The 20815-nt window shown below is 38.0% G+C and overlaps 1 protein-coding gene across 1 annotated transcript; it reads left to right on the plus strand.

Annotated features, from left to right (window-relative positions):
* The first annotated feature begins 3482 nt into the window (after nucleotides 1-3482).
* On the plus strand, nucleotides 3483-15773 carry LOC139722258 (uncharacterized). The gene is made up of 3 exons (XM_071633566.1): nucleotides 3483-4800; nucleotides 14007-14160; nucleotides 15592-15773. The coding sequence occupies exons 1-3, from the start codon at nucleotides 3562-3564 to the stop codon at nucleotides 15771-15773; spliced, it is 1575 nt and encodes a 524-aa protein (XP_071489667.1). The 5' UTR covers nucleotides 3483-3561.
* Nucleotides 15774-20815: the final 5042 nt, after the last annotated feature.

The following is a 20815-nucleotide window of genomic DNA, read 5'->3' on the forward strand; positions in this document are numbered from 1 at the left end:
AGTGGAACTTCAATATGAAGAGTTTGTTTGCAAAAACCGATAAGTCCATTTTTGAAGATTTTGAAGTACGGTCTTTGTCATAAAGTACACAATAGTACCTTTTAAGTGATATATTGGTCACTAAATATAAAGCTACATTTTTGAAGTCATGGTCAAAAGAAGCAAAAAATTTCTTATTATTCTCTTTATTGTTCTTGACCTTTAATCGCAAATATCTCCATTCGGCAAATATGGACTTATCGGTTTTTGCGAACAAACTCTTCATATATAGCAGTAAGATATGGTGAGATATCTGATACAACAAGGTAATTTTACAGGCCCCAATCCTGTTGTGTTCGTATAAATCTCATGCAGCATACAACTTTTCTGGTGCTTGATCAGAACGAATAAAAGTGAAATACTGTGTATTGGCTTTGATGTTATCATGTAGATGTACAAGAATTTTTTTTTTCAAGAGTGGTAATTTAGTACCTTTGTGAAAGTAACTTATGGGAGAGATATATTTTGACAAAAAAAGAAGAATCAGAACAAAAAAAAAAAAACCTTCAAACAACTTCTCCAGTGTCAAAGCAACTCGAACAAGGTTTAGTTCAAGTAGTGAGACACTTAGTTTGAGAGTTGTTTGGTGCACTAAGGGGAAACCTTTGCAGGTTGATGAACTCCAGTTATTCAAATTCAGCCGATATGTTTGTCTTCAGGTGTGGTGATGTAAAGGCCCTTCTGTTGAGAGTTATAAAAAGTATTGCCTTTGCAATGAGCTCTCAATTACAAGGACCTACAAACTACAAGTATGGAAATTACCTTGTTATGTCGGTTTTTTTACTATATCTGGGTGCAAAAGCAAAGGAATATAAAGGAGTTTGGACCTGCAAAATCACCTCTTATTATAAGAGGGTTTTGTTTTATCAATCTCTTAATAACGAGGTTCAACAGACTGTTAAGTTTCAGAACACTATAAAGGTACCTTGTTATGTCAACCAACACTCGAGGAAGGAAGCATAGTAATATTTTACACTTTTTTTAGGGGCATGCATTTTGGAAAATTCTGGAGGTTGAATGACAAAGTAGGGTCACACGGGGATGATATTAGCTACACAAATAAACATACACCGGTTTCACAGACCTCGCCCCACATAAGATACCGTATGTCCCCCCCAAAAAATTACAACGGTGCCCTCCGCAACGGTAGCTTTAAAAATAGCGAAGCAATCCAAATGCAATTTCAGGATATGAAACTTTAACTCTTTGCCCACATCTTACAGAAAACCCCATTCGATTTGCTTCAGTGGTCAAAGAGAAATTAGAAATTTTGTAAAGCATGTCAGAAGTCTCTTCCCTCCAAGTTCTGTCTATTGTGTTCACACACTAATTCACATTTCCAAGAGCATCCAAGCGCTAAACTTGGAAGAATCAAACTCATGACAAGCTTTACAACAATCCACATTTCTCTGTGACCGCTTAACCAAATTGAATGGGGTTTTCTGCAAAATAGAGCTAAGATGTTATATTTGAGGACTCTGAAGTAGCATTTAGATGGTTTTAGTCCTATTGGGTGTTATCAGTGCGAAAAGTGGATTGTAATTTTTTTGGGGGGGACATACTGTACACATATCCGTACACTCGCGCTCTATATGTAGTGTGAGGGGTCACAGAATTTGAAATCAGTTGGGATGAGCAACTGTTGTTGCTTGATGATTATTGAGACTTACATTACTACTGGATTTTTGATTATTTATCAGAGACAGATATCAATATGAATGATGATATCAGATTTGCTTTATTTCAGATCATGATGATGATGGAAATGAATGGATGAATTAATTTACTCAAACTCAAGCTCAAATCACAGCATAAATATAACAAAAAGAGCATAGAATATATGAAACAGTGAGCATAATATCACTACATAAAATAAACTGTAATGATACAAATCAACAAGATATCACTTGAAGAGTTTGATTGCAAAAACTGATAATTCCATTTTTGCATAAGAATCAATGATTATAGATATATCACAATCGTAGGTCGTGGGACCAATCAGAAGATAAAATCAGTGTGTAACAAGATGCATGCTGGATGTATAACTGAATATTTCAGTCTGAAATCAATGTTTTGTTGCTTAACCCAATAAATGCTATGCACACTTTCCTCTGAGTAGATTTCTGAACATTAAACCTTCTGTTACATAGGTAACCAAAATTCATGTATGATTTCTACATCATTCCTGTTCTGTGCCAGCAGACTTTAACAAAAAATCTTGGTCAAAAAGTACAAAAATGTATCAAATAAAATGGACATCATCAGTCTTTGCAAATGAACTCTTTACTTATGCCCTTTAGACAATCTATGCTCATGTACACGCTATGGCCTATGCACACAGAATTCTTAAAACTATAATCTAAGTCATTCTTATTGTGACCATCTTCTCAAAAGTAAAGAATATAGTAATTCATTGGAATCATGATCCTGACACAAAAAGCATGATGAAGGCAAATAGATTTTCCCCAGTGAGGAGAAAAATCTCTTTGGATAAAGGAAATCTCTCGGGTAAGTCTGGGCCCCGTCTTATAAAGCCTTCAAATCAATCACAAGCCCCCAAATCAATCGCAACTTGCATTGCAGCTCACAAGAAACTTGTGATTGATTTCTATCACAAGTCTTTATAAGACAGGCCCCAGAGCGGGTTGATAGATAGAGTTGCGACACTTGGGTACAAAGGTCATGTCAAATAGTTCCCCCTGGTCGTCGACGTCGACGAATTATTTCTACAGGGTTTTCACATAGGCGCGCAGTACGCTACCCGGACCCAGCGGCAGTGTGAGATACTATTGTTGCTTGCGACGGGAGTGTGACTTGTTGAGAAAAAATGTCCTGTTTTTACGGCAATCATATAAACTTAATGAAGTAGAGAAAGGAGTACTTACTGTTGAAGTCAAGGAAACGGATGGAAACAACCGGAAAGGATGACATATTTTCAGAGTTGTTTTAACGCTCCTGGATGATGTTGATGGGCGAACGTCAAAATGTAAGGACGGAAATATCATGTAGTCCCATTCCTTTACAATTGTTGTTGTAATTCAAAATCCCGGGTTGTGGGTCTTTATTGTTGTTATGACGACGAGGGGAAGCTATTTTGCACTCTCGCGCAAAACCCATGCGCGGCGCGTAACTCTACTTTGCGCGAACCACGGAGCAAAATAACAATGAATGCATTGTTTGCGTCATAATAGGGTACGCGGTTTTCCAAGGTCTTATCGACATCATACGACCAGGGGGAACTATTTTGAGGGACTGACCAATCAGCGCGAACTTCCGGTGTGGACGGGTGCCCAAATAGTGCTTACCTCTATCTATCAACTCGCTCTGGGGTAAGTTTGATAGCGCCATCTCGTGTTCAATAACTTGTCGATCGGACAGATTTTTATCTTGTGACGTCACAGTTGCTACAACACATTCAAGATGACGCCAGTCACCACCGAGTGTCAAGCTCATCGATATTGTGTGTTATGAACGTATTTTTTTCCAGAAATACAAGCTCTTTGAGGGAAACAAGTTGGCAAGATGGATTACGAGGGTACACCAGAGCCGATAGACTTTGACTTTTTCGACGATGAAAATGGTTCAGACACTGGGGCAAGAATAATATCCCCGGATCGCAAAAGTGCTCGTCCCTCAAGCGGTAAGCGAAGCGACAGTGCACGGGGCAACGACGGCGATTATGATAGGGAGTCGGTGCGAAGTGTTGCGAGCAGTCGCAGTAGTGTTAGCGTGCGGATTCCAACGGCTGCTCCAGCTAAAGACGACGGTAATGAAGCGGACTATTACTCTGAGGAATTCGAGGAGAGTGATAACGAAGGACACAAAAATGGTGATAATACCTTTCGTTTTAAGGATGACATCGAGTCTTTAAAGGAGCGACCAGATAAGTCGAATTCTGGCAGTGCACACCACAACTTCCACAAATCGTACTCTTCATCAAAATCAAAGTCAAGTGCAATGAGGAAGTCTAACTCTCGGTCTCGGCCGAAAACAGCAAAAAACAGCAAGAGGCAGCAAAGGTCAAGGTCAAGTAGCTCTAGCTCTAGTTCGTATACAAGTGCCAGTGAGCACAGTGACAGTCCAAGTTTTACTTCGGAGTCCGAATCGAGCACGAGAGACCATGACAGTGTCACTGATGTTTCACCGCTGCAGAGCCCAAGAAGTTCACCCATCCCCAAGCTTGAATATGATGAGCAGGAAATGGAAAGGGAGACAGAAAAAATGAGAAGTGTTAGGTTTGAGGACAGAGCAGCAGATAGCAGAAGGGAGAAATCACATCAAAGATCAAGACCGAAATCTGCCAAATTTAAGGAACGGCCTCCTCCTAACGTCAAAACTCCAGGTTATTCCAAGTACCAAGATGACCCACGCCTTAGAGAATCGGAGGCCAACGAGTTGAGTATGTTGCTGCGAGCAGTTTTAGAAATGGACGAGACACCAAACACATCAGAACTCTCCATGCTGCACAAAAATCTGAAGAGACCGCTGTCCGGAAAACGAAAAAACAGACCTCAGTCTGCCCCAATGCCTCACCAGCGCATGAACATGTCATTTAGTAATGATGAGGTCAAACGCATCGACAGAGAGAACCAACGACTGCTGCAGAAAATCGTGGGGAGTCCAGGCCCAGGCCAGTCAACGACGAAGGCTCGAACGGGCAGTGCAAGTCATTCACGGGCCAGCAGAGTTCCCAAGACACCAATGAGTCATTCAGCAGTCCAGAGACAGAGAGATCAGAGGAGAATAGAGATAGAAAACATGGTAAATATGAAATAGGATCTAGGTGTCTACATAAATTTATCGTAAAACCAGAATGCAAAAATATTTGCTTGCATGAAACTTCCACGAATTCTCTTTTGTATTAGGAGCCAAGATTCGAGAAAGAAAATTAAATGCACACAAAAGATTTGATCTACACAATGCAAATGCCAGAGACAGTTCGTGAAAGTTTCATGTGGCGAAAAAGGCTATCGGCTCCATTTTGCAAATGTTTTTAGTTTTAAACACACTAACCTTACATGTACGTTGCGTACATGAAATTATGGGTAGTTTCACTACCCGGCATTTTGCTTTGCTTAGTTTGGGCAGTATGACAGTAAACTTCTCAAGAAGTGATTCCTGCGAAAATTCCTGTGAACTTCCTGCATGCACTTGGGAAGTTTCTCACTTTTCACGATACAATACATAGGGCCTAGTTTGGTACAGTGCTACCACATGTGGCTGAAACTTCTTTGAAGTGTGTGATGCGATCCATTCATGGTGTTTACACACATTGTGCATGCTTTTGTATGCTGTTGTGCATTTCTTTTTTTCCTGCAAGAGGTTAAGTACGGAGTAAGTAAGTTAAGTACTTCAGCTACACATAGTTTTTTTCTGTAGTGTAACCACGTGCTCAAACTTCTGGGAGTTATTGAGAGACAAACTACGCATACAGCTGTTGTTTTGTGTAGTGTGACTGTGGCTATTATGTGATTTCCCAATGAGAAGGGCCTCTTAATTCACTCCATTAGCATGTCACCTGTATGAACTATGACATCATATGGCTGTTGTACGTTGTAGTGGAAAATGCAGGACAATTTTCTGAAGTATGATTGGTCCATGACTGCCTTGGCATCCCACAAAAACATTGGCTCATTTCTTTCTTAGAGATCCTTTTTAGTTCAGTACCAAATGAGAGGATATAATTCAATGTGCTCATAATTGCCAAAAAGGGAAAAGCGAACAAGCCTCCTGAGGCCAAGTGAAAAAAAAATAGTTTCTCATTGTAACTTTTTAAAAAAAAATAGAGGATGAGGGCCCTTTTTTTTTTTTTTGGCAAAATTATGTTCTGATTAACCAATTGCCCTACATCGCCCAGTTGCATAAAAACCTCTCGACAGAAGAATTTCACTTTTTTTGTTTTTATTATTATTATTTTTTTTTTTTGCCTTTCCAGGATACAGTCATTGGATTTAAAAATGGTTGATCCACAACACAACACTTTTCGGGTAGTCTTTGTTTTTTTGACAAAAGACGACAAAAAAATGATGTGGGCGGGGACAAGAAACTATGATCTTTTTGTACCTGGCCTTGTCTGTACAGTTTGTTGAACTCTAAATAGAACATTTGAGCTGGCTTTCTATCTCTTATTTGCAGATCAATATAGTCACTTGTTTCACATCAGCACATTGGACGTGTACAAATATATGTTCAACAATGTACCTGTTTGTGTGTTTGTTCATTTTCCATCTGAGAAGATGGCTGGATAGCCCTATATTCAGCTATGCAAAGCTGGTCTTCCATGGGGTTCAGTTGGATGTGAGGCAGGGCCACTTCACCTGGATGTGCCCGATCTTAAAACAACTTGGGTTGATAGTGTACAATGTTGTACTATACTCATAGAAGTATAGTATTTTTATCTTAAAGCTGCAGTGAGATTGGGGAAGGGATGGCATGGAATTTAAAAAGCATTTTGTCCTCCATCATTAAATTGTACAGGATAGAAACTGCACGCGTCGATAAGTGATGCTTTCATTTACTGAGATTTCACATTGAAGGGTTGTCATCTGAGACTATACAGCATACACATGTTAGTGTTTACAAGGTTGTACATGATGTACAGTACCGGTATATATTTCCTGTCTAGATTTCTTTTGCCTCCTTGAGGATTTGTGCAGTGTACTCAAATGCTGCACAATTTAAAATGCTTCACAATTTAAAATGCTTGAGGTTTCAGGCCCATGCACCTATCCATGCTGCAAATCAGCTCCATTTGATTTAAAAAGAATTTGATATTAATACCAGATAATTAACAAAGAAAGGCTTTCCTTTGATACAACTGGTCTAATGGCAACCCCCACCCCCCCAAAAAAAAAAATAAAAAAAAATAATGATATTTTCTGGCCTCTGAAAAATTCTTTGTCAGTTATTGTCATCCTCTGTTGCCAGATGATTGATTAAATACAAGTGTACAAGTACAGTTTGCGCCTTTGTATTGATCCTGATCGGTATATCTATAATGCCTACATGTCTGTACAAATCTTATATTGGAAAGTTGCTGCAGGATTTCCATTTTGTGACAGCGAGTCTAGTTTGTATGTTTATTGGTTTTGAAGTGCATATACCTTTATTTAATTAAGTAGCTGCACATCTACAGTGCATGCCTTAATTTATTTTATAAAATGGGTTCAAGAATGTAGCCAATTGGAAGCGCTGAAATGAGTCACGTGTGCGTGCATTATTTTCTTCAGGTAAGCACTAAGAAGAGTCTCTCTTCCACCTCCCTGGCCTGACGTACGTCACAATGTTTTACACTAGCAGTGCGCACTCAATCAGTTGTTACAAGTGCGTCACGCGCTACTATACGCGCTGTCAATCCTGTAAACAACTTCTAGTTCGGGCCGCGGGCTGCCACAACAGCCGGCGGCCTTTCTTGTGCATAACAGTACGTGGCGTACGTATACTCTTATACGTACGTACAGTACTTATAGTGTGCGGGATTTCCGAGTGCGACGTGCGTAAATGTTTGGGACGAACATCTTCGGACATCTTGACTTTTGAGCGAGTGCTGCATGTAGCTGACTGGTATTGACCCACAAAGGTACGTGAATAATGCTGTTAGTTTTCGACCCATTTTATAAAACTAATGATGCACAGGATTATTTCGTGGCGTTAGTGAAGGTGCGGCTCACTCTCGAGTATTGACAACGGTTGCAAACATGCACTCGGCTGCGCCTCGTGCATGTCGCACCATTGTCAATACTCTCGAGCGCGCCGCACCTTCACTAACACACTCTATCCTGTGCATCATTAGTATAATATAGTATTTAACGGTGGCATAGTTGGTCAAAGTGAGAATCTCCTGCAAAGGAATTTTCTGACAAATTCATGCAAGAAAAATGACCTTGGAATTCTCAGGGGAATTCAAAGTTTTCTGATGAAAATTGGTTTTGAAATTAATGGCTGAGATAGCCAAAAACAAAGTAAAACAAAGTGATCCTAATAAAAGGTGGGTCCCACCTTTTATGAGGATCACTTTGTTTTGGATATCTCAGCCATTTCAAAACCAAGTTTGATCAAAATAGAATTTGAATTCCTCTTAGAATTGTATGCTCGTTCATATTTCATGAGAGGTATCTCATTACAAATCTAAAAATATTTTAAAAAAAGACCATGGAAACCTGAAGCCCTATCGAAGCTGTACCACCCCTTTAAGTTTTTCCATAGATCTGCATTAATCCATCCAAACTTCACCTACAAACGTGTACACATTTACAGTAGTTGTAAAGTAAAGCAAGCCTACTCTGGTGTGAGTATCTTGCTTATAATAGTTATGTTCAGACGACAAGCCATAACCTCGAGGTTAGAGCTTGTAGTTAGGGACCATGAAGACGCACTCGTAGTTCGCTAACCTCGAGGTTTGCTTGATGTTAAGAGCCACGAGAAATCTTATGGTTAGCGCTCTAACCACGAGCCGGGGGGGGGGGGGGGGGGGGTCCCCACTCGTAGTTAAGCACCTGTGGACACAAAAATCAACGCATTCAAAGGGGCAGGAATTTGACCTCGAGATTAAGATTCGTTGTGTGGACACACATCGTAGTTAGGGGGCAAGAGCTTAACCTCGAGGTTTCCTAACCTCGAGGTTAGGGTTTGTCATCTGAACGTAACTAATGTCCAACAGGAATGTCATGGTGACACAGTAGGGATTAAGATGATTAGGTAATCTCTGTTCATTGACAATATCAAGTGTATACGCCATATATATAGCGAGTCTAAATTTTCGCAAATCGGAACTTCCTGACGATTTCGCAAATGGTTAAATGTGTGATTGTGGAGTCCTGCACCAAGCAGAGAATGCGTCACATTCATAGCATGATCAGAGTCAATATTTTCATGTGTCTTTAATTTCGCAAATAGCACCTGACTGGCAAAAATCACAAAAATAAAAACCTCACAAAATATTGGGCGTATACAGTACAATGTAGTTTTTAGACATCTTTGCCAATCCGAGATGAAAGCACTCTACAGCGTGTGTGCCAATACACACTATGACCAAGTATTTCAAATTCAAATTCTTTTCCCCCCTCCTCCTTGACATTATGCATGAAACATTTTACTCCTAATCATAAATTCTGTGGTAAGAGTTGAATTGTATGACATTTTTCATCCCCCTTTTCTTTCATTTTGTTGTTGCTATTGAATGCATTAAAAAAAAAGTTGTATGGATGGATTAACTTCATGTAGAGATATCTCTAAGGATTTTGGTTTGTTTATTTGGTGTTTTTTCCATTCTGTCGTGCATTGTTACACTGAGCTATGACTGTAGCAAACATGCAGACAGAATGTTAGATTGTACTTTGTAGGGAAGAAATTAAAAATGAACACCAAATGTCAGTGGAGAAATGTGTGCACACAATATACATTGTACGCTAAGAATGTATCAATCCCTGGAGCTGTTGAAGTTCAAATCCAGTAGTTCCGTCCAAAGAGTATAGAAGCGCATGCGTGCACTTCTATTCTGTTCTTCTGAGCTGTCATGTGATCAAATGATGTAATTCACCATTCACACACAATTGTAGTCTTTTGTGTGTGTGTGTGTGTGTGTTGCTGCTGCCTGAAACGCCAGTGTCTAGATCATTGGAAGGCCCACATGGTGTGCATTATATAGCATAGTTACATGTAGGAAGTTTACTGATGTGTATGATTGCATTTTCCTCATGCTTAGGCCTATATGAATTTAAAACGATGAAACCATCCTTTCATAATACAGACTTTTGTTCGAAAATATCGCCGTAAAAAAAAGTTGGGATATGTCCCATGAATCTGGCAATTTTCTACCCTGGGAAATGTCACGCTTCGATGCCCGACCAACCTTCAGTACTAGGAATACACTGCTTGTATGCACAGGAGATTTAGCTTAACTCTCAGTTGGTCTGTTGGGTAAATCAATGGAGTCAGACACGCTCTGAGATTGTCTGTGCAGCACTGCACTGTTACCTGGCAACCAATCATGAAGTGTTGGACTCTATGTACTGTATACGGGATCAGTGAAACTGTCATTGTTTAGCGAGAAAGGAGGCGAGGCAACATACATGTACATTGTGTGGGGTGCTTGGGTACACACGCTCGAAGCTTTTTTGTGTGATGTGCAAATTTATGTCGGCATAATGTGTATTAAAATCCATGTCTCATTGTGCAAAAATCACACACCAAAATCAGTAACGTTCTGATTGTAGAAAATTATTTGCAACTTTGATATTGGAAATTCTGTAGAGGGATTGCTGAATTATCTTGAACATACAGTGCAGTGCAGTAGGCCCAGGTACTCAAATGTGATTGGCACCTTGACACTGCCTCTCTTTTGGTAAAGTCCTGCAAAGCAAAGCGAAGTCCCAGACAAAAAGTATGTTACCATTGTAGCTGGTTGGGATAAACTTTGATGGAAAATTCCAAGACTATTAGTATGTATAGCTATAGAGCGTACAAAATTCAGTCATTATTCATTATTGTGTTGAATAGATGTTATGAATCAGATATCAGTTGCATTACGGGTACATGTTTGATTCATGATGCAGTGCGAATGTAATACCGGTACATCCTGAGTCATGATTTATGAAGTTGATGCAATCAAAAAAGTAGTACAAGGTTGTCATTGCATATTTTTAGTGTAACTATAAAAAGTAATTATTTTAGTCAACTTCACTGTTCCTGCACATTGTTACATAAATTTGGACCCACTGGACTGTGACTATTGTAAATTGCAATGCTTGCTGTCGCTATAGCAACAGCTTTAGCGCTGAAAATCGGTCGGCAAAGCAGGTGCAGTCATTGTGACTTAGTGGTACAATTTATGATTACCAATGATGTGATCTGTATGAAACAGGCCCCTGGTTTCATAGTTAAAGGAAACCAAAACCCAAAGAGAAATGTGAATCGAGTGAAAGCAGCAACATTGAACACATCACTGGATAATCAGTAAAAGTTTGAGGAAAATTGGACAATCAATGCAAAAGTTATGATTTTTTTTGGTGTTGGAACAGCTAGATGAGGAGACTACTAGAGGTTATGATGGCATGTGTGGACAACAATATAAAGAAAATATAAAAGGAATTCCACCAAAATTTACTCTTATAGCATAATGAAAGAGCATGTGAGTATTAAACCGCTTTCAGAAAGCAGGGGGAATAATTGCTACCCTTAACTATATGTATGTCAGTATCAAGTTGATCGAATATGTAATTTTCATGAAAAATTAATTCTTGTGGAATTCCCTTCGTATTTTCTTTATATTGTTGTCCACACATGACATCATAACCTCTAGTAGTCTCGTCATCCAGCAGTTCCAACACCAAAACTTCAAAAATTCATAACTTTTGCATCAATTGTCCGATTTTCCTAAAACTTTCACAGTTCTACTAATGTTGCTGACTTTCACTCAATCTGACATTTCTCTTTGGGTTTTCGTTTCCTTTAATGAGAATCACACTTACTCACACACTCACACATACACTCACAACTGTAACTAAATAATTGTAACACTAGAACGATGTCTTTATACTGTCTTTCACAACCAAAAGACACTCTCACTCAACCACCACCTCATAGGAAGATTAGCACTACATTACTTCTACGTCGTAAATTTGTTTGAAATCAGAATTGTGTGTGCAGGATGAATGGACTGGAATTAATAACTTTCAGGCTTGTAAATGCACCCAGTAATTACTTTGCAGGCTATTGGAGCTATTATATCAGTTGCCCCTTTATCCCAAGAGTTAATCTAAAGAGTCAACATATTGATTTTGTGATATCGCCAGCTAATATCCGTTTATTGCATCAATGCCCTGTAGGCTTGCTGCAGATTTTACGGACAATCCAGACCTCTAGATTGTTGTAGGTGAAATCAGGGTCATGCAGTTGTAGTACTAATTGCCATGTTGTACTTGTTACCATGGTATTGCTGAAGAGTGTACCTTTAGCTACTGTACCACGCCCTAGAAACCATACTTCTTTGGTTTGGTATTGTCTGTTTTCATCTAATAATTATAGTTTACACTATTATGAATGAATATATTTAAAGGGAAAGATCTCTTTCATTTAAGCTATTTATTGTTCAGGAATAATTGTTTCAGATGCAGAATCTTCAATAGCCATCCCTAACTTTATAAAGTGTGATTGTTAAATTAACACATATCAGATTATGAAAGTTGCTGTTTCTCCCTCATATTGGCAGTTTTTGTCGTACTGGTGTTTTTTTATTATTCATTGATTATTTTGGGGTTTTTTTTTGTGCAGATATACTGAATTTAACCAGTTCGATCTATTTTTCAAACATGCAGTGAAATGCAGATTTGTCAATTTATGACTTAATGATTATTTCTGCAGTCCAAAAAAATTACCTGAGGACATAATGAGTGTATAACACACTCTCTAGTCTCGTGTTAGAATATAAAATATCAGGATTACAGACTAGCAGTGTCAAAGGCAGCATGCCAAGGACGCCCTGGTTTTGTCTGCCTGCGATACCAGCGACAAAGAGGGCATCTTGCATGAGTGACGCCATCATGCCTATTCAGTCTTACTCGGGAGTGCCTTTTTTATTGTGCATTCATCCTAGGTAATTGATGCTGATGAAACTTTAATGTTGTCTGGGCTTTCAGGAAATGTGTTATTCACAGGTCTCTATCTACTCTGCAAAGCCTATAGGCTGGAAGTACAATTCGGAGGTTACTTGTAATTTGTGTAATGTTGCCAATTGGCTTGCACCAAAAAAAAAAAAAGAAAAAAAAAAAGCAGACACATAATGATGAGTATTGTAGAAAGTACCATAGTCATAAAGTGAAGAAGAGTCTTACCAGGTGTTAAACTGAATTTAAAGTCATTCTGTCAGTGACATAGATTTTATCTGGGAATGTACCCTGTTTGAAAGCATGGAGAAAATTTATAGGTAAAGATTTGAATTTCTTTATAGATTTTAAGGAGACACATTCTGAGATGAACCTGTAAGTAGAAATATGGTGCTAAACTGATTCATTTTAATGAACTGTAGGCTTTTAATGAATTGTTGGCAATGAACTGACACTTGAAAATAGCCATGGCTAAAATTTCTCATGAAATATGATATGATCTTAAAAAAAAATAACAAGACTGTACGATGTACCTGATATGTACAAATGTGAGTCACAAGTATATTGTATGTGTATGAAAGGATGTGTAAATACAGTACATATACAATGAGGTGCAGTACAAGATCTGACAGCCATATGGTAAGAGAATATTTAAAAAAACAATCAAAGTATTCATTGGTTTAAAGCCCTGATAGCATGGGGAAACATGGGTAGTCCAAATGAATTCGCTGCTCACCAGGGGGGCATTCAAAAACCACAAGTATATTGTGCCTGTAAAGCCATGTTTCAGCGAATATAGTGCATCGAAGCACATGCTCATTGGTAACGGTTGACTCTAGTTGAGATTCTTTGGCTGTGTGTGTACTTCAGAGATCAGTGGTAAAGGTGCACACAATTTGTTACTGGGATTCTCAAATTATTTGAACTGGGCCCCCCTTTGCACTCCATCATGAATTCCCACGCTAGGGGTCTTTTGAAAAAACCTTCTAGAAAATCCTCAATGCATTTGCATAATTACATCAGCTCCAAAGTTGTTGTTTTTTTTTTGTCATTATCATTATTTGTTTATAAAAATGTCAAATACCTTCATATCAGACCTCATGTCTTTTCATGTACCCAGGTACTCAAATGCTCATTCAACACAGTGTAGTCTGGAATCACAGTACACATAAATTGTACTGTACTCGGGTAAAATGGATGCTGTCACATGAGTTATAACTTTGCCTTTCAGAACAAATTAAGATTTCCACAAGATGGTTGTTTTTGTTAAATCATTTTTGCTTTGACATGTAATCTTCAGTTCTCGTCTTGCAAACTTGAGATTTCACTGTCTCGTCATCCTTATGGTCATCATTTCCAATGCAGCAAATTCTGAGGCGCATCGAGGCAGCCAGGGCTAATCCTCAGGTGAAGAAGGACTCCCTCATTAGGGACTACCGCCAACAGATGCAGTATGCCGCCCAGGTCTCCAAGACACCTGGTGGTCCTCCCGTCCGGCCATCCAGTGCTAAACGGACAGGTACAGTACAATCACACCTGAAAGATTAGCATGATTCCTCAGATTAGTTTTGTGCTGTGGATGTAGACATTAGACATGAAATATAGATTTAAAAAGAAACCTAAACTTTCACAGGGATATTTGTTTTTTATTATCCAAATTTGTGGATTGTATTGATTTTCTTGTTATTAATTCATCAGGAATCTTGTATCATATATTCAGCAAGGATAATATTTTGTGAATTAAGAATTGTAAGATACTCTTACGAGTGCTAGAATTTACATTCAAGAACCATGTTCGACGTAATGAGAAGTATTGTCCATTCCAAGAGAAAAGTTGGTGCTTTTTTACTTTGGAGAAGATAAAATAGCATATTGATTTTTTTTTTTTAATGAAACAGTAGTATTTCAAAAATTTGAATATGTTTCCTCTGAGTATTACATTGGAAATATGAATGAATACACGTCAGTTAGGTGCAAATGAGGTGCAGCAAAGGGTTCAACAGTAATTTACACATTAAGATATGAAAGGTAGATCTACATCACGTAAAGTTATGCATTTGCTGCAGAAATAAGGTTTCAAATTGATGAATTCTTGTGTCGAGTTGTTTTTATTGTGACTGATTGACAAATTGCCCTTCATCAACATAAATTTAAGCATCAATTGTTCAGTGTTTTAATAGTAGTAGCCGTGATTTGAACTAGCTCTGGCTGTTCGGCAAAAGCTCGGTAGTCTAGTGGATTCGACACCTGTCTTGTATTAAACGGAGATCGTTTGAATCCAACCAGAGTATCATGCCCATGATTTTCTGTCATGTCTACTACTAAAACTCTGAATAATCTTTGCTTATTTGCTTATATTTGCTTATGTCGATGAAGGGCAATTTGGAAACCATTTGCAAGAAATAAGTATGTACCAGGTCCAATTCTACTCGGAACTGACATTATTAAAGGGATAATATAGTTTTGATTGAGATGGGGATTCAGGTTTTAACTTTTTGCAAGATAATCTAAATCTCATACATTGTATGAAATATTAAAGAGCGTACAATTCTAAGAGGAATTCAAAAACTTATCTAATGATACCGTAATTGGTATTGAAATTGCTGTGATATCTAAAAACAAAGGGGTCCTAATAAAAGATGGAACCCACCTTTTATTAGGACCACTTTGTTTTCCTTTGTTTTTGGATATCACAGCTTAGCCATTTAAAACTGATTTCCATCAATTAGACTTAGAATTCCTCTTAGAATTGTATGCTGTCTAATATTCTAGTACGAAAGTGGTTTCTAATTTTTAAAGTTAAATTCTGAATCCCCCATCTCAACCAAAACTATACAAATCATTTTAAAGCGCTACATGATTCTATATTTGTCCCACAGCTACGCACAAAATCCTGAAGAAACACCATTACATTTTGTGTGTGAATTGATTTTTTATTATTCATTCACAGTGAAAGCCTACAACAGTGGCCAGGGCATGTCCAAAGCGTCCAGCATGTCGAGCTTGGGCACAGAATTCAGCGGGGACAGCTTCACTTCGTCCAGCACAAACCGCTCCAGGTCACGCCGCGCCAAATACCCAGGATACGAGGCACCGCGGCCAGCCTGGAACGACCGCTGGCAGCAGGAGTGATCATGTTTTTCTGGACCCCCCAAAAGAGATGCGAGTTGACGAGAGATATGTCAGTGATGGCAAAGTGCAGAAATCTGTCACCTTCGACGGTCTGTCTGTGTGTCTGTCACTAATTTTTACTCAATTCTGTTTCAGTTGCTAATGTGGTGGAATCCCAACTCGGCACTGAGTAAGCTGTAATCTTTGGGCTAAAACGGCCTAAATTATGTGATGTATTGGATGATAGAGTCATCAATGGAGGATGGGTTGTAGGACCAATATATAAGTTCATTGTAAATCTTGCAATTGTGTAACCCATTTTATAAGAGCCTGATAAAATGGCACAACATTTTTTTTTCTCAATTTTGCATTAATTTTTCTACACTCTATGCTTTCCAGTGATGGATGATTTTTGTCCCTCTGTAATTCTGGAAACTGCAGAATCACAGAAATGGTCAGAAATCCGATTAAAGATTAGAATCGCTCAGGCATGCAGGAGATAATTCATTAAAAAACAATGTAAAAAACTGTAAAGTAATAAACTTTCAAGTCAATTTGTAGACTTTGAAATGCTGACAGGTCACGTTAAGATGTCCAGCTTTCTTTTTCATTTAAGGACAATCAAATTAATCATTTTTCCACTTTGATTTTGTACTACTACTATGATCGGTTATGATAGCTGTGACTTTATCATAGTTATGTGGTGATGAGTTACAAATATTGTTCTTGATCACCAAGAGTGACCATATTCAGAGAGCTTCATAACTTTTAGGATGTTCAGTATTCTGTTTATATTTCTGTTGGTTTGAAAAGACAAACGTATAACACTATGCGCTTTTTTTCTTTCTTTGGTCAGCTAAGGATACAGCGCACTCCCATTATAACAAACAAGGTTACATCCAAATTCTTGTTACAACATAATCCACATTCAGGTCTCATAAGTACCATCTGAATGTCTGTATACTGTTCGGTTATAACAAAATTTTGTTATAATGAAAGAAAACCACTGGTTCCAGGACTTTGTTATAGCGAGAGTACACTGTATACTGAATGTAATATTTGCATGCATTGTATTAGAAGCATGCCTCAATGGGCATGATCCAACAAATGTAAAATTCAATCATGAAATTTGACCGAGAATGTGCTTTTTCATGCTTCTTGGGCATTTTTGTTTTTGTATGGTCAGTATACTTTTCTTTGGGAAAGTGGGAATGTTCTTTCTCGAGACTGTCATATCTCGCACAACAGCAAATATTGACTCCTTAGTCCTATGACAAAAAAAAAAGTTTCTTTCATCTCATAGCAGCGAATGACATCATTGCATACTGTATATGTATTAAAGAGAGTGACAAAGGGAAATGTTTACATAAAATTGGGACTCTAAAGTCACCATTTAAAAAAAAAAAATCAGTTTGTTAGTCCAGTCGAGTAACATTAGGAAAATTCTTCTCAAGATTGTGAAGTTCATTTCTGTTACTGGTATATGAATGTTTTTGTCAACTTGTTCTACTTTGTCGGATGTGAAAGTTTGTTTGTTTTTTTCCTAAATGAAAGATTTTCTACAAAAGTGCTCCAAGTGATGAGTACAAAGTGCACAAATCCAACAGCTTTGATAAGGGCTGAGTGGAGAGAACTGGGCATTAAATACGTAGTTAGGTCTGTATGCAGTACATATATACTGATCATCCAGACTCCAGAAAGTACTCTTCCAATATGAATGTGTGTTAACTACTGGTACTGCTTGTCATTCTGTGCATGTGTTAGATGAGATTGAGCATACTTCAGCTAGCTAGGGTGGAAATTTCTGTAGTATCAAACTTGGTTGTACAAAGGATAATCATGAATAATAATTGCCATCAATTTCTGTTACTTTCTTTCTTTCTGAGCTTTTCTCCAGAGGCTAAATGCATTCTTTGGCAGTTTCCTCGCGAGAATTTTTCTCAAACCAACTACATATGTACCTGTTTGAAGTGATTTGATTTGGCTGACTTCTGTGAGGTCCTGAATACAGGTGACCCCCCCCCCCCCCCATATCTAAATAACAAAGTCCTCAGGACCAACAGTTTTCATTTGTTTTATCAAAATTTCGTTGTAGCAGAACAATGAAGTACTTTGTACATTAAAGACATGTAGATGATTATTTTGAGTCTTCAATTTTTACTCTGTTGTAATGAGAATTTTGTTATAATTTTGTTTGTTATAACAGGAATGCACTTTACAGGAATACAGTGCACTCCCATTATAACAAACACAGTTAAAATGAAATTCTGGTTACAACGAAGTAAAAATTCAGGCCCCAACATTGTTTGGTTATGACAAACAACGAAAGAAAACTGCTGGTCCTGAGGACTTCGTTCAAACAGGAGTCGACTGTATTGTTTATTCACAAGTCCTCTCTGTACTGCTATACTACTAGTCATTCTGTTTTCACACACACAGTCAAGCAAACTTCATACTGACGTATTCCACTTTAATGTTCCGGGACTGGGATGATATTTTCTCCTGTAAGAATTTGAAGTCCCCACTGAGACAAGGTCCGTGTCACATTTTATTCAGTTAACTGAGTTTGAGATTCATTTCACTAATCATTCATAACTTTTGGAGATGAGTTTCCCTTCACATTCAAGCTTTCTTTACAAAAAGTGTATTGCAGTGTATACCTCCTCAGTCAGTGCAGCAGTGTATGCTAATCAAAATGGATAAATGCTTTTGAGCATAGGCGTTGTTTTGTAGTCTCCCAAATCGGCTGTTACGGTTACCAAGGTGCCAAATTTTTTTACCAGAAAAGCGGTGCAAATTAAAGCTCTCAATCAATTGCACATGACATTCATCAGAGCACTGCAGATACTTTCCTGCATTTTTTGGGTTGCCCTATGCAAGTCCTGTACGTCAAGTATTCACAGCATAGATATGCGTTATAGTACAGTTGAACCCAAGTTGAAACTCGGCCATTATGTGATAAATGTAATCAAACTGAGATAGATGTCCATGACCCTTGTCCGGTACGATAGTGGGATTGAGTAAAGAGAAAAGTCAGCAGGTGGTCCATTGATTAAAATTTGTGATGGCCAATTTTTTGAAGTGTGGATGCATTCCCCACAAATGCCATCATCGCATAACAAAAGGTCTGGCTTTTATTGGTTTGGACTTCAGTGCTGATGAAGCCCAAAACTGAGCCATGAACAGTGTCGTGAACAATTTGTGTTTACTACTTGACATGTGTACCTGTGTGTCCTATATCTGCTTTCCATCCATTTCAATCAACTGGCATTGAGTATATATGCATTTGCAGAGTGTGGTTTCATGTTTTGCAGACATTAACAGTTAGGGATCATGATTAAGCGATAATGCAAAATTTGATGAACGTATACCTCATGTACATTGTATTAAATTTAGGCTAATCAGAACCATGGATGTCTATGTATTCATTTATATCTTTGCTCATTTGGTATGAATGTACCCCTTGAAATTTAGGTACCTGGTATACTTGTCTCTCGGTACATGGATCTGTTTTGGCATGTACTGAACAGTATTACATTGCATTAGTTGACAGTCTGGGCCATTGAGCTCACACTCTGTGTGTGCAAATACCCATCCCCCATCTATGTAATGTCAGAGCTCATGGAGCTCTGAGCCAAAAACGGCACTTTGCATAATCTTACTCTGAATGTGGCATGTAAATATGCATACTAGCTCTCAAATAGAACTTTGTCTTTCTTTAATACTTCATTGACTATTACACACAAACGATCAAATGGATGTGCCTTTCACTCAATGTCATTATAACTCCTGTATCTTGTACTGCAATACATAGCATTCTGCATAATTGCATTTACAATTGTCAAATAGTTGTACAAAGTGTCTCTGATGTTTTGTTTTGTTTTGGAGCAATCTGAGGGTTAGTGGGATTAAGTTTTTAACACTGCACACACTGTGATGATACTGCTTGCAGACTTGAAAGATTGTCTTTTGCACAATGAGTTCATCAAAACAAAAACATGCACAACCTGAACCACTCTTATCAAAAATTGTACAGTTCTGTATTTTCTTGTAAGTAGGTCAATAACACCGCTACAAACATAACCCAATATAAGGAATGGTTTGGAAAAACCTCTCCCATTGCACTTTCCATCCTTTTTAACACTTCTACAAGATTAGGACCTTTACAAGATCAGGAGATGGAACACTCATTTCACATTCGGAGCAAAAGACTGTATGCATTATTATCAAAGAAGCTTTTGAGAAAACTTATATATTGATTATCGTGTTAAACTGCTCCTGATATTGACATTATTTTTTGGAAAATCTTGTAAGAAAGGTAGGTGAAAGTGAATTTACCTGTGCATAGATGCAAGCATCCCACAACATTTTGATACAATAGCACCCCATGATAAGCACTCTGTGCCTACCTTCAGCTCGGCAAAGCAATGTGAAGCTATGTGTAAATTAATTAATGGAAGCCTCTTTGAAATGCACACATACAGCAGTAAATGGTAAGTGTGATATACACTGTGCATTTTAATCCCCTTGGGACCATGACCTAAAAAATGACACAGACATTTTGTGCCAGCTGGTTCCCAATGGTAATGAAAAGGGTAATGCGATCTTTTCAGTTAACTTCGCGATATCATAGCAGAGCCACTTGGAACAAATTTTCACCAAACTACTCGGTAATAGAGTTTAATATCTCTTTGATGCAGGAATCTTTATTTTTCCTGCAATAGATTATAATGTGAATTGGTATAAAAAATGTATATAAAGTCACTACTAATCTTTATTCTCTCTTGCAATATCTGGCTGTGTGTTGTATCAGTAAATTTAAGAGTATCAACATGGATCTTTTTATAATTATATCATCTACTTTGTTGCTTAAAAAAACATTACGTGATAATCTATGGATGTTGCCATTTGATACTATCGTACTTTCAGTAGGAAATCATTAATGATCTTACCTTCTTTTTTTTTTTCAACAGAATGAAATGGTCAATTTAGTTCAGTTTGTAGAGGAAAACCATAATGTCTAGGTAACGAGCAATGTGAAATTAATTTTATTTCTAAGTGTA

This window comes from Diadema antillarum, unplaced genomic scaffold (genome assembly GCF_040938485.1).
Source record: "Diadema antillarum isolate AM-2024a unplaced genomic scaffold, OU_Dant_1.0 scf00000162, whole genome shotgun sequence".
In the NCBI taxonomy this organism is placed as follows: domain Eukaryota; kingdom Metazoa; phylum Echinodermata; class Echinoidea; order Diadematoida; family Diadematidae; genus Diadema; species Diadema antillarum.

Bases quoted from the DNA above. Each gene is read 5' to 3' on its own strand.
- LOC139722258 (XM_071633566.1), top strand. From the start codon at position 3,562: ATGGATTACGAGGGTACACCAGAGCCGATAGACTTTGACTTTTTCGAC. The intron at 4,801-14,006 runs GTAAATATGAAA...TTTCCAATGCAG, and splicing joins GAATAGAGATAGAAAACATG to CAAATTCTGAGGCGCATCGA. The intron at 14,161-15,591 runs GTACAGTACAAT...ATTCATTCACAG, and splicing joins ATCCAGTGCTAAACGGACAG to TGAAAGCCTACAACAGTGGC.